Consider the following 13,688-nt stretch of genomic DNA (forward strand, 5'->3'; position numbering starts at 1 on the left):
CCTTTGTGGCGAGAAGAGGAGGACTGCACACAGTATTCCAAATGTGGTGAACCCGTCAGAGTTGCACTGGCAGTTTTATTGTCATCCCCTTTCCTCATGATCCCCAGCATGGAATGAGTTCGTTTGTTTTAATCACAGCATCCCACTGCTTATTTGGCCATGGCAAAGATGCCCCCAAGGGCCCCCCTGTGCAGCATCTGTCCTCCCTCACTGCCTTTGATCCGATTCCCCTGCCCACAGCTTCTCCTTGCCACACATCTCTCCTCGATTGCCTGGGGCTTCTTCCACAGTTCTTGGCAAGAGCCTTACCCGGTCAACAGGAAGGGCGCACTGGCAGATCAGGAACTCTATCATGGCTTCTCCACCCGGCTGTTCCAAGTATCCATGGTGGGCCATTGCGCTGATCACTTGGACCACCGCCCGCTTCACCTGTGGAAAAGCATTCCGGAGAAGGTGCCAGCTGAGTAGCCTACCATTATGATACACCCTCAGCAGCCATGTTGGGTGTAACTGTCCCCTTAAGCAAACTGCCGTCTCTGCCTCTGCAAAAGAAAAACTGACAGGCCACTGTAACAGCAGGTGAGGGAAGATGGAAGGGTTTTCGGACGGGTTAGAAAGGGGGATTTCCAGATGAGCGAGAGGCCTAAACTGCCATTGCTGCACAGGGGTCTTTGGAGACCGTGGAGGAGAGAGCGGAGAGGGGGCCTCTCACTTAGAGGCTCCATGCTCCCTTTAGACTACTTTCCCAGTAGCCTCCTCCTCACCTTTCCAGCCTCAAGCAAAGGCCTTTTAAAACAGGAGCATGCATAAGGACATAAGGAGAGCCTGCTGGGTCAGGCCAGTGGCCCATCTAGTCCAGCATCCTGTTCTCACAGTGGCCAACCAGGTGCCTGGGGGAAGCCCACAAGCAGGACCCGAGTGCAAGAACACTCTCCCCTCCTGAGGCTTCCGGCAACTGGTTTTCAGAAGCATGCTGCCTCTGACTAGGGTGGCAGAGCACTGCCATCATGGCTAGTAGCCATTGATAGCCCTGTCCTCCATGAATTTGTCTAATCTTCTTTTAAAGCCGTCCAAGCTGGTGGCCATTACTGCATCTTGTGGGAGCAAATTCCATAGTTTAACTATGCGCTGAGTAAAGAAGTACTTCCTTTTGTCTGTCCTGAATCTTCCAACATTCAGCTTCTTTGAATGTTCACGAGTTCTAGTATTATGAGAGAGGGAGAAGAACTTTTCTCTATCCACTTTCTCAAGGCCATGCATAATTTTATACACTTCTATCATGTCTCCTCTGACCCGCCTTTTCTCTAAACTAAAAAGCCCCAAATGCTGCAACCTTTCCTCGTAAGGGAGTCGCTCCATCCCCTTGATCATTCTGGTTGCCCTCTTCTGAACTTTTTCCAACTCTATAATATCCTTCTTGAGATGAGGCGACCAGAACTGTACACAGTATTCCAAATGCGGCCGCACCACAGATTTATACAATGGCATTATGATATCGGCTGTTTTATTTTCAATACCTTTCCTAATTATCGCTAGCATGGAATTTGCCTTTTTCACAGCTCCCGCACACTGGGTCGACAGTGCAATTTTCACCTGCCTCTGTCTGATCCTGATCCTGTGCCGACTTACTGTAACCTTTCTGCGTATTTTTAAGTTTCTGTTGTGAGCTGCCGAGTGCACTGCTGAAGGGCTGCACAGACATTTACTGTAAGGAACGCTGACCCAGACACCAACTCCAGGCCTCCTGCTTGGGAAGGGAAATCATCCCAGCTCAGCCACGTAGTCTGGCTAGGCTACTTCCTGTGCACGATTCCGACCGTCCCCGCAGACGGCACAAAGGCTGACAGGCCGGCTCTGAGCAGAGAGAGTCCTCAGCTGGATGTGGAGAGAGAGGAGATGCCAGACTTTGCCCTCCACTCACCTTATTGCTCTTGTCCTGCAGGGGCAGCTTCATGGAAGAAAGGATGAAGGGCTTCTTCATCTCCATCTGAGAGGCTAGGCAGAAGAGGGGCAGACAGGCAGGTGTGCAACTCAACAGGCCTCTGTGCCAGAGCAAGCCTAAGCCACCCACACCTAGCACTTTCTGCAGCGTGGCCCTTTTGAGTTCCCAACCAGGGAGCAGAGCACGGGACCTTTGACTCTCCTTACAGCCAAGAAGGGCCTGAGCTTTGAAGACAGCAGCACTACTAGCAGCCATGCAGTGCCAAACTGCTCACTCAGAGAACCACCAACCCACAGCCAGCTGCTCTTGTCCAGGCATCCAAAGTGGCTACCCTTGCAGAAGCCAAGGGGCATTTTGGAGTCCAAGGCAGTGGGCCCGCCTCAAGCACTGAGGAAGAGATGAGTCTGCTCCTCTTGGGGATGCGCTGACGGCCCACATACTTGCATTGGTCCCTCCCTTTGTAGTCTCACTTTGATCATTTTGGATTTGCCCAAGGCCAAAAGAGTCTGCTGTGCAGACACTGTGCCTGCCTCTGGGGGAGCTCACCCTTCTCTTTAAAACAAAAGGGGGGGACAAGCAAACATTGCTGCAGGTTAATCCTGCACCAAAGCTGCATCTGCCTCAAGACAGGGAAGCATCCTGCACAGGGATTTTCCAGGGATTCAGCCATGCAATCCCCACATACCATGCATGCCTTCAGCTGTGCCCACACTGTCTCCTCACATCTAGCAGTGAGAATTGGGGACAAGCCAGCGGGCGACGCCTACCAGAAGCATCCCTGGTGCTTCTCATTTGATACTGCAGTCCCACAGTGGAGTGGGAAAGGCAACAGGGCAGGTAAGTAAACAAAGGTATGAGACCCTGTCCGGGCATTCTCAGTCAGCCCAGCTACCAGCATTAACAGCCCCAACCTAGAAGCCAAACATGGCTTAGGCTTGAAGTAGATGAGTGGCGGCCAGCTACAAGCTAGCTCAGTCCCAGCCTCGCCCAACCTTTTGCCCTTCAGATGTTTTGGACTCCAACTCCCATCATCCCCAGCCAACAAGGCCAATGGTCAGAAGCGATGGGAACTGGAGTCCAAAACATCCGAGGACACCAGGCCGCCTTGCCAAGCAGGAGGAGTCAAACTGCAACAGCGGAAGCCAAAGCACAGGCAGTGTAAGTGTGAGCTGGGGGTTACGGTTGGGGCCCAGTCCTTGGCCTGGGCGCTCAGAGGGTCCCAAGGGGCCGGGGGCTCAACTTGCAAGGGTCTGCCCACAAGCCCTGGAAGTGCAGGGGTGGGCCTGGCAAGAGCTGCTCCTCCAGCCCCCCTCACTTACAGGCACTGTTGATGATTTGCCGCAGGATGGTGAGGGTTCCCACCCGTGTCTTTTCACTGCCCATCTCCAGCTTTGGAAGGAGAAAGCCAAGTAAACGGTCTGGGAACGAAGAGGCTGCAAGAGATCAAAGCCAAGACACCGTCAGCATCATGTGCGCAAGAGGACAAGCATCCCTAGACACTGCCAGCTGTTGCCGGACATCTAAAAGGCTTTCCAGGCAGCCACATAAGGGGATTTTCATCTGGCCGCACCACCCTCATGCTTCGACCCAGGATCAGTGGTCACGTAATGGCCTAGGGCAGAACTGCTGCAAAGAGAGTGGGCCAGGTGCCAAAGTCCGACTTCTTAATTTTAAGTCACGGCCGGCCAATTTCATGCACTGGGTTGGGAGTGAAGCCCGTGGCCCTGAGGAAGCTGAAAGGAGCACATTTCACAAATGGGCGAAATGACAGGGCAGGGCGAGGGAAGGAGTTTGCTGGCTTAGCGTCTGGGTATTCCTAGGCAGGCCATTTGCCAGCATTAACGACCCCAAGTCACAACACAGAAGACAAACATAGCCTTGAAATAAGCCACCCTTAATTCAAAGTATATTTTTCAGGGCAGTATATAAGGAAATGTACAACTACATAAATTGAGCCAGCTAAAAATACCATCATTTTAAAAGCCTGGGCAAATAAGGAGGTTTTAAAAGTGTACAGAGCTGGTGCCTGACATACCGCCCTTGGGAGGACATTCCTCTCCCTGGGAGGCCCTCCAGAAAAGGCCTTCTCTTTTCTGCTTCACCTAAGCATGGAACACCGAGACTGTCCGCCTTCAATTATCATGGGCAAATTGGTACAGGAGAAAGTGCTCCTTCAAATATTGTTCAGAGGATCTCAAATTGGCCTCACCAGTAAATATGCAGCCAATGCAGATCCTTCAGAACTGACATTATGTAGCTCCATCTAGTTAAACAAGCCAACATTTTAGCAACAAAATTATTTAGTAGTGGTAGTACTAGGATACCGAGGACTGCGAAAAAGACAAATAATTGGGTGTTAGAACAAATTAAACCAGAACTGTCACTAGAAGCTAAAATGATGAAACTGAGGTTATCCTACTCTGGACACATAATGAGAAGACACGATTCACTAGAAAAGACAACAATGCTGGGGAAAACAGAAGGGAGTAGAAAAAGAGGAAGGCCCAACAAGAGATGGATTGATTCCCTAAAGGAAGCCACAGACCTGAACTTACAAGATCTGAACAGGGTGGTCCACGACAGATGCTCTTGGAGTCGCTGATTCATAGGGTCACCATAAGTCGAAATCGACCGGAAGGCACATAACAACAAAGCAGTACTAGATTCTGAACTATTTTCAAGGGCAATCCCATATACAATGCATTGCAGTAATTCAACCTGGGGGATTACTGGAGCATGGATTGGCATGGCCAGGCTATTCCTATCTAGGAAAGGCCACAGCAGATGTGTTCTAAGCCAATGAGGCCTCAAGTGACAACTATGGATCAAGGAGCACTGCCGCCGCCCCCAACCCCCACCTACACACCTGCTCCTTTGGGGGAGAGCGACCCCCTCTAGAACAGGTAATATATCAACATTCCAGACCTGGAAATCACCAACCCTCAGTGCCTCCATCTTGTCAGGATCCAACTTCAGTTCACTGGCCATCATCCAGCCCATGATCAAGTCCAGACACTGGTTCAGCACATGCAAAGTCTCACCTGACTCAGATGGCAAGCAGAAGAGAGCTGGGCATCATCATCATCATCTGCGTACTGATGACACCTCACTCCAAATCTCCAGAGGACCTCACCAGTGACGATGGGGGAAGGGGGGGAATACAATGGAGCCTTGCAAACCCCCTCAGCTAGAAATGCCAGAGGACTGAGCAGAAATCTCCCCAATACATCTTTCTGGAACAGACACTGCAGGTGAGGGTTAGGGGGGAGCCACCACTCCATTGTCTCCCAACCCCTGAATTAACTCAGTCAGACACCATGATCAATGGTCTCAAAAGCTACTGGAAGATCCAAGAGAATCAGCATGGACAGACTCCCCTGCCTTGACAGACAGAGGTCATCCATCAGGGCAACCAAGGCTGTTTCAGTGTCAAACTCCTGCTCAGACGCTCACCTGAAATTAGTCTAGATAATCCAACAGCACCTGAGGACGGGCAGCCCCCATCCCTTTTAAGCACCTTGCCTCAAAAAGGGGGGGATGTAAGCAACTGGGCAACAGTTATCTTTTTGGTCCAGTGAGGATTTCTTCAGAGAAGCAGCCTCACAACCACTTCCTTCAACTGTACTGACACACAGAGGCTACAGAGAGCACTCGCTGCTTAACAAGACTAATATCCAAAAATATTTCTTGCTTGTAGCCACAGGCCGCTGCAAAGAGCTTAGAAGGACACTCTAAGCTAGCAAAACCTTGCCAAAATAATCAGTGAAGTAAAGGAGGGGGGTGGCAAGAGCTCTTCCCTCACAGAAACGTTAGCTAGAGAGTGAAAAGGAAATCACACTTCTACAGTGTCAAAATATTGCCAGAAACCACCATCCCAACAAGAAATGGCCCCTTGAAGACTGACTTCGAGAGGCCTGCAATTTATAGCACAGCAGAGACTCCAAAATTGGGAAGGGTGTGAAGCACAGCAGGCCCAAGGAGGGCCAAGGGCCGATCCGCAGGTGGGTGGAGGTGCTGCACAAAGGCCAACATTTGCAATGCAAAGCACCCAAAAAAGAAGTTGCGCGTTTCATTCCTGGCCTCCCTCCGACACCATGCGCCCGCCCGCATCGCTCAGCATGCTGCTTTCTCATCCCTACTCATGCAAGAGACATTCACCTGACCATGACTAAGCCAAAAGACAGTTTTCAGCTCCACAAGTTTGCAAGGGACTGTGGCACCTGCGGCTGGCAACACCCTCCTGCTCAAGCACGAGTGACACACTGGAGCTCCCCACCCTATACCCAGCCCCACAGGACAGAATCATCAGACACAAAAGCATACGTGCACGCCATCAGCAACAGGGCTAGAGGGTGCATTCATAAGAACACCAGAAGGACCCTGAAGCTGCATCGGGCCAAAGGGAGCCCATCGACTGCAGCATCCTCTTCTCCCCATGGCTAACCAGTTGCCCCACTGGGAATGCCACACGCAGGACCTGAGAGCAACTCTCCCCTCCTGCAGTTTCCATCAAAGCAAACCACCTCTGACTGGTCAGTTTTTATTTTATTTTCTCTATTAAGCCTAGAATTTCATCTCTCATCACCACTATCTACCTCAGTTCCTCAGACTCCCTTCCGACAAAGGTTAGTCCAGCACAGGGATCTGCCCTATATCTTCCACTGTGAAGACAGATGCAAAGAATTCATTTAGCTTCTCTGCAATCTCCTTATCCAAGGGTCCAACTGCCTCCCTAGACAGTCTCCTGCTTTGAATATATTTAAAGAATTTTTTGTTGGTAGTCTTTATGTTTTTCACAATGTACTCCTCAAATTCTTTTTTATCCACTTGCATTTATTTTGCCAAAGTTTGTTCTTTTATTTTCCCTTCAGGGCAGACCATTCTTCCTGGGCCATAGCTACCTTGGCTACAAACACCCCAGGCAGCAGTAGCCACAAATCAGGATGTGGCCATGGAAGTTCTGTGCTTTTAAGAACAGGCAAACTGAAAGCTCTGCACCAGGAGAAGCAGAAGTCCAGCCCTCTCTATTATTAGCAAACTTAAACATACGCAAACAGACTCTGCCTTACATCACATGCAGCACTTACAAAAAGCAACGCATGGCCTCAAAGTCCCACCTCTGGAGACGTGGAAACCCTAACCGTTCCCCTCCTCCTGGTATTTCACCACACGCTCCCCATAAGGCCGTCTTTGGACTAGAAAGCTAGTTGTTTCCTTCCTTCTTTGTTTCTTAAGATACTCAGGATATTCAGTTCCACGTTCATGCATTGCAATGACAGAATTCATGGTGCTTAGATGACACAGTGCAAGTTACAAACAGGTCTTCTGACTGTCCGTAGCGATTATTATTCCATCTCACAGGCGTGTAGCACAATTCTCTCTGGGCTCTTACCAAGCACAGTGAAGCACCGAAGGACCTCGTTGTGATTCTTCAGCTGGACTGGCAGAGATGAATCAAGAGGGGCACATATCTGCTCCAGAGGGGAGAGGAAAGGTCCAGTGAGGAACTCTTTACACAGCTTATTCATCAAGCCATTTTTACCCCACTCACCCTCCAAGGAGCTCAGAGTGGAATGCACAGCTCCCACCCCACCCGCATTGTCACCACCACCCTGGGAGGTAGGTTAGGCTGAGAGATGATGACTGGGTCCCAAGGTCACCCCGTGAGCATTAGGCCGAGCAGGAGTTTGAACTTGGCTCTCCCTGGTGCTATCCCAACTCTTTAACCACACCTCCACCCTGACAATGAGATGAAGCACCCTTCCCCAGCCTGGGGGCCTACAGACATTTTGGACTACAACTCCCATCAGGCCCAGCCAGCACAGCTACACTGGTTGGGTCTGATGGGAGTTGTAGTCCAAATGTCTGCAGGCCCCCAGGTTAGGCTGGAGAGGCAGAGCGAAAGAGTTAGCCCTCCCAGCCCCCTTTCCTACCTGGAGGTGCAGGGCACCGAGGAGGGTGTCCAGCTGTGCGTCCAAAGTGCGGCTACCTACGTTGACTGCTGCTTCAAGGATCTGGCATAAACTCTGTTCAGGGAGGGAGAACATAGCATAGCACTGGGCTAGCATCACCCTCTTGGCAAGTGGCAGATCACGCCACTCTCGCATTTCACACCCAGCTGAAGCCACCAGCACCTGCAGCCTAATTTGACAACAGCTTTAGCAACAGAACAGGTTTCCTTCCATTCTTCCTCCCCCCCCCCGGTACTGTTGCAGACGCTGCTGGGCCAGCCTCCCTTTCCATGCAAAATCCACTCACCAAATCCCAGGCAGCAAAAAACGCATCTCACCCTTGCTTTGGCAACACCACTCGGGAGAGACTGAGCCTTGGGGGAGCCTCGCCTGCCGCCCTCTGGAGAGGTTCTCAAGTTCCTCCCCTTGCCCTTCCTCCCCTGTCACTGAACACCATCGCCTGTGCCCTTCTCCCATTCCTGCCTTCTGCACTGCTGCTGTGTACGCCCAGACAGTGAAGCCGCTTCATTCTCCCCCTTCACATCTCCAGCAAAGCTTCTCCTGAACGGCCCCGATTCCCTCTTCCTGCCCCTTAACTCCCCACTGCCACCATTCTTTGCCCATCTTACACAGAGCTCTTGGCTGCCACAGAACGCCTGCGCTCTGGGCCACGGCCACGTACTATGCCTAACGCAGCGTGGTGCATTACAAGATTTGCCCAGCTAATACAGGCTTTGTGCACTTCAGAAAGAAGTAAGCCACATACTTCCGGGAAGGGTGACTTAGCCTGTGCCTGCTTTTGAGACGGGCTCCTGCCTCAAAAGAAGCTTATTCAGATATATCAGTCAGTTTTTTCTTTTTTTTTGACTGATTAAACTTCTCCCGGGTAGGGAGAAACGAAGAGATTAACCTCAAAGCCTATTTTTGTTGGGACGACCAGATCTCATTAATTTATGGGACGAGGTCCAGCCGACGAAGGTGGGACGGATTTTCAACAGCAAGCTCTATCTGATAAAGCGAACGTTCATCTTATCTTCTAAGAGAGAACGCACTAACAGGCAAGCACCCTTCTTTCTATATTTTTCTTTTATTTGACTTAAATTGTTGCTGTTTAAAAGAGATTTGCCAGATTGATCGGTTTTTGACATCTCACTGGGGAGCCATAACTTCTCTCTGCTACGCACTAATTAATAGCTTATCTCTGTTTTTGTTGCAAAAAGCTGTCCTGGATTTGCATTCTAAAGATATACACAGAAGAGGGATTTCTATTCCAGATTTTTATTTTGAAGAATATTATATTGTCTGAGACTACTCTCTTTTTGGTCTATTTTTTTTTGACGAATCTGTTTCCTGACGACTGCCATTAATTGTTTCGATCCTGGGAACTGCATTTTGTTTACTTAACTATGGAGAGATAAGGCTGTCTGCTCTGTTTATACTGTGATGTCACCAAGTTTGGAGTATTAACCCAATTGTTGCTGAAATAAGAAGTGGTTTTCCTATATTTTTCTTTTAAAATGGCAATTAAGAAAGTGGCTGAGAATCTGGAAATAACTATGTTTCAGAAAATAATGGATGAGATTGAGATAACGAAACAAAACCTGCGACAGGGTTGTAAGGAGCTGAAAATTGAATTGAGTAAAATGACGCAGGAGATTAAAGATATAGGGGTCCCTGTGAGAGAGGTGACCCTGGAAGGGGTCCCTGTGAGAGAGGAGACCCCGGAGATTGGAACAAACGTGGAACAGGAAAAAGATTTGGAGTCTATGGACTTTAGAAATAAAATCTATTGTTTGGAGACACAGGAGATTAAAGACATAGGGGTCCTTGTGAGAGAGGAGACCCTGGAGACTGGAACAGGGGTCCCTGTGAGAGAGGAGACCCTGGAGACTGGAACAGGGGTCCCTGTGAGAGAGGAGACCCCGGAGATTGGAACAAACGTGGAACAGGAAAAAGATTTGGAGTCTATGGACTTTAGAAATAAAATCTATTGTTTGGAACTCAATGTTATCTCTGAAGAAATTAATGAAGATTCTAGAGATAAAGTTATCAATGGCATGGATAATCTTCTGGACTGGAATGATGTGATGGAGCCCAATATAGAGAAAATCTATGGAATTAACTGCAGCCATGTGACAATGGAAAAACTTTCAAGAGATGACCCAGTGTATTTTGAAAAAAAGAACAGAGATATGATTTTACAGCAGTATTTCAGCAACCTATTCAGAATGGATGGCAAGAAAATATTTGGGATAGAGGTAATTCCCATCAGACTCTTACTATATGACTATGGCTTTGACAGCAAGATTATTATGGAATACTGATAATGGAAGATTGGATACCGAAATTACTGGACTTAACAAGACTACTGAAGATGGAAGATGGAAAATGGAACTAATAGGGATAATAGAATAATGGCTACTGAAATTACTGAACCTAACAGATTCTGATGTGATGGATTAATTGAAATGTTTATTTTTACTATGGTTATGACAATAAGATTATCATAATTAGTAATGAGATGGATTAATCGATATGCTTATCTGGAAAAAAAAAATTGATAGATATATTTCTTAAAGAATTGAAACCTCTCTTTGACTTTTTGTGGAAAGAATAAAGTAATGTTTATGAGATTTGATGATTAAGTAAGATAACTATTGGAGGAAAGTGATTTTATAATATGACTTAAGAGACAGGATTGTTATATATTATAGACTTATAACTGATCTGATCTTTGACAAATGGGAAGTCAATATTTTACTCTTTATTTTTTATTTTTTATTTTTATTTTTATTTTTTTTAATTTTTTTTGTTTAACTATTTTTGATTTTGTTTTTTGTCTTTGAATGTTTTATGATTTCGTCTTGTATGTTTTATGAAAATTTGAATAAAAATTATTGAAAAAAAAAAAAAAAGAAAGAAGTAAGCCACACTTGCACCAGCGGCCTCTCTAGATCCTGCCATGGCAGGACTAGATCAACACTTCTTGGGCAGCAAGAGGACATGCAGCGTGGCCTCTGCTTCTAGAGGTCTTGGCAGCGCACAGGGAGGGCAACAGCTGGAGTCTGAAAGGGTGATGAGCTGTTGCAGCAACACCCAAGTGCCCATCCAAGGACAGAGGGACTCCCCACGGGCCCTTGAAGCACAGCAGTGCTCCATGCGGCGCATCCCTCACCCCACACTTACCTTGGAGACATAGTAGGCCTCTGCTGGCTTCCTGTAGAGAGCCAGGATACCCTGGATGAGGCGAGGGAGCTGCTCCTCCAGCTTCTCAGTGGGCATCAGGTGGCTCATAGGACCAAGTGCCTCCACAACAGCCAGCCTCAGCTGCAAAGAGGGACAGGAAGGGTCACTGGCCTTCTAAGGCATCATCGACCACTGTCAACCATGACCAGAACAAGCCCCTCTAGCCCAGTCTTTTTGAACCCAGCTCTGCTGCAGCAAGGAAGATGGCTCATGCAGACTGTCATTAGCCTTTCCCCCAAACACAGGGCAGAGGGAAGCCGCCTCCATACGGGGAAGTGGCATCACCAGAGATGGAGCGTGGCAGGCGCTGCCTTCAAGTCCAGAGTCTAGCTTGGACAGCTGCTTTGCTAAAGAGCATCTTTTCGAGAGCAGCCCCTTCTTCCAATCTCACTAGCTGGGTGGGGGAGGGGTTGTTTTTGTTTCTTTACAGCCAGCCACTGCATGCACTCCCAGGATCCACACCACTGCTCCCAGATAAGCCACCTCAGCAAAGAGCCAGGATTTATTCAGACTGTGACAGCTCCAGAATCTAGCAGGGCGAAGGCACTCTCCCCTACCAAACCTCCCTTCCTGCCAGCCCACAACCCTTTCTTTCACTGAGCCCAGCCATTCCAGGCCCCATCTAAGGACTCTACCATTTTGCCCAGGAGGCTTCCTTCCTCCCAGGGCCCCCCATATCCTCTCCTCTTCATACAACCAGCGCAAGGAGAGGAAAGTCCTGCACCTCACCCTGGACTGGGGGATGGCAGAGAGACTTGTTCCATGTGCGAGGGAGGGGCAGACGGTGCCCCAGTTAATGCAAGCCGCTTTGAGCATAATCTGTGGAGCGGCAGGGCTGTCCGTGGGGTTGGCAGTGGCCTCATGGTGGAGCACTGCAGAGTTAAAATCTACCTTAACATGTACACTGTGTTACTCCAGAGAGTTAAGACACAGACGTCGAGAGTAATGTATGTAGAAATAAAATGTTTTAATACAAATGTGTATGCTGGCAAATAAAAATACTCATAGGAGTGCACATAATAGAACAGAAGCGGCCAAAGGACAAATTCTATGCAGGACCCACGTCCACACAAGAGAGAGGGTAAGAAAATCAAAACAGCAGCAAACTGTTATCCTAAACTGACTACTGAGCAATGGCCTAGTAGCAAAACTCAATACCCAGAGAATTCAAAGTGGATATGCTGGCCAGACGCGTTTCGACTGGAAAGTCTTTCTCAGTGGCCTTGCAGATGGATGTTGATTAATATTTATATTCTGGGATGTGGACTGATAGTTGGATAACCTGTAGATTCAATTTGTTCATTTCATTTTCTCAGTCATTCTCGAATCCCATTAAAAAAAAAATTACCAACACACACTCAAGGTGGAGCAGTCATAGGGGCAGAAAGGAGAGCCAGAGGGCAGAGAATGGCCTAGAGTAATGGGCAGAGAGGAGGAAGAGACCCTTCTCTCCCACCAAACCCCATTTCGATAGCTCACCCCCACCTTGGCTTCCCGGCTCTGCAGCCAGCTGTTGAAGAGCACTTCGTAGGCACTGAAGATATCGTTGGAGAAGGTGTCTCGCCTCACGGTCGGATCTGGTGCCTTGTCCAGGTTTGCCATGTACTCCTGGATGCTCTCACTGAAGTACTGCAAAGCTACACAACAGACTCCATGCCAGTTACAGCTCCACACAAAGCCCCCTTGAATCAGCCGGGGAGGGAGGAGGTTTTAGGACAATTTTAAAGACAGGAATGACACAAATTCACGGAGGGTAAAAGCTATCAATGGCAGCTAACCATGACGGCTGCAAGCTACCTCCAGGACCAGAGGCTGCTGAATGCCACATCCTGGGGAGCAGAAGTGTAAGGAGTTGCACTGTTGCACTCCTCTCCATGGAATAATGGGCTCAAGTTGCAGGAAGCCAGATTTCGACTGAGCATCAGGAAAAACTTCCTAACTGCTAGAGCCATACAACAGTGGAACCAATGACCTAGAGAGGTAGTGGGCTCTCCAACACTGGAGGCCTTCGAGAGGCAGCTGGAGAGCCATCTGTCAGGAATGCTTTGGCCTTACAGGCCCCTTCCAACTCTATGATTGGCTATGATCCTGCTTGCAGGGTTCCCATAGTGGGCATCTGCTTGGCCCTGGACTCCATGGTCCCCCTTTGGTCTGATCCGACAGCCAAGCTCTTTTGATGTCCCGGAATACTAGCTCCTCTTTAGTTTCCCTGAGGGAAAGAGTGCAGCGGAGTCCTTCCCGCCTCTTAACCCTTGGCGCAAAGCAGTTATCACAAGGTAGGTCTCTTGCCTGCGAGTTCAGCATGTCAAGCCCAACATGTGGAGAACGCAGCTCCTGCAGGCCCCACACCCGCTGCTCGTTGCACTATGGATGAGCAGGCGACTGCGAATGCAGGCTGATCAACAGCATGGCTAAGGGAGAAACCACTAGACTTGAACGAGCATCTTTTCACAAGTCACCTTGTGTAGGATTTGTGTGGTGTAAAGGAAGGACCCAGGATTTTGGGACTCTAGCAGGAAGGAAAAAAAATTCCAGAAATTGTCATGAGG

At 48.8% G+C, this 13,688-nt stretch overlaps 1 protein-coding gene across 7 annotated transcripts in view; it reads right to left on the reverse strand.

Annotated features, from left to right (window-relative positions):
- MROH1 (maestro heat like repeat family member 1) overlaps nucleotides 1–13,688 on the reverse strand; it is a 68,525-nt gene that overhangs the window by 34,989 nt on the left and 19,848 nt on the right. For 6 of the 7 annotated variants that reach the window (XM_061607194.1, XM_061607193.1, XM_061607192.1 and 3 more), the window contains exons 7-13: nucleotides 12,619–12,776; nucleotides 11,080–11,220; nucleotides 7,876–7,968; nucleotides 7,335–7,413; nucleotides 3,262–3,375; nucleotides 1,922–1,995; nucleotides 310–429 (exon numbers count right to left, since the gene is read on the reverse strand). In XM_061607194.1, coding sequence (XP_061463178.1) covers nucleotides 310–429; nucleotides 1,922–1,995; nucleotides 3,262–3,375; nucleotides 7,335–7,413; nucleotides 7,876–7,968; nucleotides 11,080–11,220; nucleotides 12,619–12,776 — 779 coding nt within the window. The remainder of the gene's footprint in view (nucleotides 1–309; nucleotides 430–1,921; nucleotides 1,996–3,261; nucleotides 3,376–7,334; nucleotides 7,414–7,875; nucleotides 7,969–11,079; nucleotides 11,221–12,618; nucleotides 12,777–13,688) is intronic. The other variant, XM_061607196.1, reaches the window with a different exon arrangement.

This window comes from Rhineura floridana, chromosome 1 (assembly GCF_030035675.1).
Source record: "Rhineura floridana isolate rRhiFlo1 chromosome 1, rRhiFlo1.hap2, whole genome shotgun sequence".
Lineage (NCBI taxonomy): Eukaryota > Metazoa > Chordata > Lepidosauria > Squamata > Rhineuridae > Rhineura > Rhineura floridana.